The sequence below is a fragment of the Rhea americana genome, unplaced genomic scaffold, assembly GCF_003343005.1.
Source record: "Rhea americana isolate MKP2758 unplaced genomic scaffold, rheAme1 scaffold_69, whole genome shotgun sequence".
NCBI classification, from domain to species: Eukaryota; Metazoa; Chordata; class Aves; order Rheiformes; family Rheidae; genus Rhea; species Rhea americana.
The window spans coordinates 800041-804643 of record NW_028186856.1 but is presented as its reverse complement, the minus strand read 5'-3'; the positions used below and the strand labels follow the sequence as shown (position 1 = coordinate 804643).

At 40.9% G+C, this 4603-nt stretch overlaps 1 protein-coding gene across 1 annotated transcript; it reads right to left on the bottom strand.

Moving 5' to 3' along the window:
* Positions 1–2891: 2891 nt before the first annotated feature.
* SOCS2 (suppressor of cytokine signaling 2) lies at positions 2892–4307 on the bottom strand. The gene has a single exon (XM_085321345.1). The coding sequence runs from the start codon at positions 4291–4293 to the stop codon at positions 3862–3864; it is 432 nt and encodes a 143-aa protein (XP_085177471.1). The 5' UTR covers positions 4294–4307; the 3' UTR covers positions 2892–3861.
* Positions 4308–4603: the final 296 nt, after the last annotated feature.

Below are 4603 nucleotides of genomic sequence, written 5' to 3'. Positions count from 1 at the left end.
CATTTTACAATTTAAAAATAAACAAAAAACAAACCCTATCTTCTAGTGAACCATTTTCCTTCACAGTTATAATTAAGGCTTGTTTATCTAGAATGTGGTTACATAAAATATAATTAGGACAATACTGACAAGATCAGATTAAAAGAGAATTGCTTCTAATGCAATGGGTGCAGCTGCTTGGTTACATTCCCACTCCACCCACCCATGTTGTAGTTGAACCATTTTCTTTCTCTGGTGATAATACCAGCAGCAAGGAAATACTCAGACAACTAAAATGGAACCATAGATCATGCCTCTGCTAGGTTTATTGCTCAACTTTGTGAATTCACTAACTCTGTTTTTATCATCCACCTTGCAATTTTTTTTTATTTGTTTTTCAAGCATCACCTGTTAGGATTGTAGAAATCTCAGCTTTCCTTTAATTAAAATGAGGAAGTTTCCAGCCACTAAATTTCCAGAGATAAGCTGGAAAATGTGAATCCTCAGGACTCAAAAATGAAAAACCAAATCAACGCTCATCAAAAAAAAAAAAAAGACTTATCATGATTTTTGGTACCTTGACTCACAGTTATGGTACACTTGAGACCAGCTGCACTGAGCAGTATGTGCCAGCAGTTCAAGATRACATATATCAATTAGAAGTTATTTTTGGAATCTAAAGAGCCAGTGATATAAAGGCTTGTGCTTTGAACAAGCCACAGCAGCATCCACAAGTCAAAAAAGCACTGTATCACTCTTTAAAATGTTTGGACAATGTGATCATGCCCTAAAATTCACAGGCTCTACACCCAAGATTATCACACGATTGTTGTCTAATCCCTTGTGCTATCCTGGACTTTTTATTCTGGAACAATTCATTTCTCTGTGCTGCCTGAGAGTGAAGCAGAGCTTGCAGCAAGCTGTAGTAAGATTTTGTTTTACCAGTGTAATGCATCAACTCTAGGGCTGGCATCCTAACAGAGACAAGAACTATGCTCTCATACAAAGAGGACTAGTTCCCCCTCCAGTCTGTTCAAAATATTGTTCGTTGCTTCATAGCTACAGACCCTCCATGTTCCTCCACGGTAACTAACACGAAGGACAAGTCGGCACGCCGAATGCTCCCTGCCGTGACTCTGCACTGTGGCAGCTGCTCTCGATCAGCTATGCCATTTGCCCCTTCCACCCCACGAGCACTCCTTGTCTTTTGTCTGCCATTTCCCCTTGTGCTTTGGAAAGCAGTAAATATCTAATAAAAATCCCATGAGCTAACTGCCCTGTATCTCTCCTCAGAGCATGGCTCTGCTGGGTGGTGGATGCTGCCTTTGCCTGCTTACGCTGAGCAGTCAGCGAAGAGCCGTCTCTCCGTTCTTACGTGCAAGACACGAGTGTCTCACTGCACGCCAAAGCAGTCTTCTCAGTTTGCTTCCTACGCCATTAAGTATTCCTGATTTTAATATCTTTTGGCCAGGGGCTACCCTTAAGGGAACTTTTTAATACAACGTGTTCACCACTGAGACCCCAAGCATATCATGGCTAATTAAAGTTAGGCATCTCCTTAGCAAAGGTGACAGTCTTTGCTAAAAAATGCCCAGTAACACGAGGTTAACATAGCAGTGGGTTAATGTGTTAGCTACGATACCGAATAGCTTCTGCTGCAGTAAGCAATCTCCTCTCAAGGTAGAGCTAGACAAAAACTGTAAGAAAATAAATTCGGGAGAATGAAAGCATTCCCAGGAATATAGTTCTCTCCCTGGCACCGTTCACAGGCAAAGTTCCTCAGCTCCTGGGTGGAAGTTCCTAGCGAGACAGATGACAAGCACAGAAAAATCATGTGATTATGACACATACCTGAAATACAAGAGCTCTTCTGGGACGGGAGTCAGAGGGTGCTCACCACGGAATAGGAAAAACTTCCAACAGTCTACTACATTTGGCAGGGCATGGAAAATAATTTTACATAACAAAAGCTTTTACTCTGTTTTTCAGGAGAAAACTTTCCCTCCAACCCATCTCAATATTAAAGCTTGCATTGAAAGCGGGGGAAGAAAGTTGAAGCTGGGAGGAAGAGGGACAAAATCCACCTTTCCCACAGAGGGAACAACAAGGTACCAACTACTTGCCACATCAAGGGACTAATCCCCTCTGCCTCGAATTCTTGGTGCTTTCCCTGTCTCAGCTGCAGAGCTACTCCTTTCTGCCAGCGTGTTTATGACAGAACTGAATGCATAACACTAAAAGTTTAGATGCAACAAAATAAGCTGCTCATTGCCTCAGAGCTTACGAGAAGCGACACAGCATCTCGACAGTAGTACAGAGCAGTTAAGGAAAACAAGAAGATTATTTTATGTTGTTTCTACTTCAACCTGGGCAGGGCTACATCACAGCAAGTCTTGACAACCCTCCTTGTTCAAACACAGGTCTATTTGCTTTAATTAAGGTACGCTAGAGAAAGAGTTAAAACGATGAAATTGTTGACTGAGAATGAATCTATGCCCTACTTTCCTGCTTTACTACTCTCATGTTATTCTTATCCTGGATTTTTCTTCTATTAAATACTTTTCATTTAGACTTAGGAGTGGGTACATGCGGGTCTTAGTCCCATCTTCCCACTTGGAGAACTGCAGTAATACAAAAAATGATGTTCTGTGCTAACACTTAACACCGGGAATTCAGCAGGAACTGCTGAATTTAGTCGTTTAGGAGCTCTAAGACACTAATCTGAATATAATCCCACCATACCTTGAGTAAAGCCAAAGTACAGGGAATTTATTACTGATGATATGTGTACACTTATTTGAGTATTCGTTAGAAAAGAATATAAGTTCATAGGATCACTGTTTCCTGAACAGTAGCAAATCTATACATACAAAGATTGAGATATTTGTGCAATTTGGTTTACTTTATTGAGTAATAATCTGATAGCTACAATGGTGAATTAGAAAAAAACCCAAACAATCTCAAAAAAGCCAAAAAAAAACCCCAAAACCCAAATCCAGACTTCCCCATATTTTGGGAAACAAGCTGAAGAAAATTTTCTACACTGTAGAAGACAGCTGTAACTGCTGATATCCATGTTTTGACATTGGAACAGAGCAACTGCAAGTCTGCAGCAGAGTCTGAAAGCCTCAACTAAAAGAGGCTTAATAGTAACAACATGGATATATCACCACTGGGAAGATGTTAACATGTTAACAAAGATTCTAGGATACCAATCTGGTATAAGCAGCAACATATACTGGGTTCCTATGAAAGATAAGGGATTTCGCCTTAAAACCAATTTTTAGAGAACTCTGAAAAACAATGTTTTAAAATGATTACTTACAATATTCCTTTGCTTGCAGAAAAGCATGAGGATTACARTTCAATAAAAAGTGAATAGATGATCATTTTTTGGACTGGATTTGATTAGTTGCATAMCTTTGGCAAAATTATCACAGTGTGATCCAGTTAACTTTTCAAGATTACACGAACACCAGCACCAAATGAATATTGGAATCAGACAACTGAGATACTTAAGCACTCTGATACATCTTCGACCACTCTGCAGTTTCTTTCCCTCCCACCGCTTCAGCTAGCATTTGATAGTTAGCGCAGTGTTTGATGCCATTGACAAAGCAACACAATCTGGACAGATTCCTGGCTTCTCTCTCCTCGCGAGATAGCRTGCCACCTTGTCGAACCCCCGAAGATGCAAGCTGGGATTACTCTACATAAAGCCTTCCTTTGTGGCATCTGAAATAAAAACCTTTCCCCCAGAACTGCCACTGTTTTGATAGTGAATTCCATGCCGAGTTGTATAACTAGTTACTCAGTTCTTTGGCTGATTTTAAGAATTGCATTCAAAAGTTACTCTACATTAGAGGCATTTAGAAAAGATATTTATACCTGGTATTGGTACTCTTTCAAGTACTCTTTTAGTCTTGTTGGTAATGGCAGTTCCCAGATCTGATTTGTACATTTGTTTATAGTTATTCTACAGCGATGTTGCAGAGATGGAGCTGACGTATAGAGAGGTTTGTTCAAGTACAGATGAACTGTTCCATTTGAAGGTGTTTCGGTTCTGTCCTTGCACATAAGCACATAGTACTCGATCAAATGCACAACGCTGTTGAACTGCTTAAGTCTAGATCTGACACAAGTGATAGAGTCCAGCCTGAACTTGCCATCCTCATATTCGATACGCAGATTGGTCAGTCCTGCTGATGTTTTCACTGAAATAGTCAATAGATATTCTGAATGTGAACTATCTCTAACCAAGAAAGTCCCTTCAGGGGCATCCTGTAATCTCTCTTTGGCTTCAGCAACACTCATGTTGCCCCAGTACCATCCTGTTAAAAGAGGAGAGAAASAGGAGTTTAATTCATTGTTGTCTCTTTGCTTGTTTAAAAATCTCTTCTTTGCCTCGCGTATTTCCTTTGCTGTTTGAAAGCGAAGGTCCTGCAGACCTTGTAAAAGCGGGATCGGTTAAACTAAGTTGCTTCGCCCTTCGCTCGCTCGCCAGCAGCACCACGAACGCGGCGCGCCGGGAAGGGGGGGGGGGAAAGGAGAGAAAAAGAAGCTTTCAGCGACTCTTCCGGCGACCCTAGGCTGGGTTTATTCACATTCGCCTTGTCTAGGAATG

Bases quoted from the DNA above. Each gene is read 5' to 3' on its own strand.
- SOCS2 (XM_085321345.1), bottom strand. From the start codon at position 4,293: ATGAGTGTTGCTGAAGCCAAAGAGAGATTACAGGATGCCCCTGAAGGG.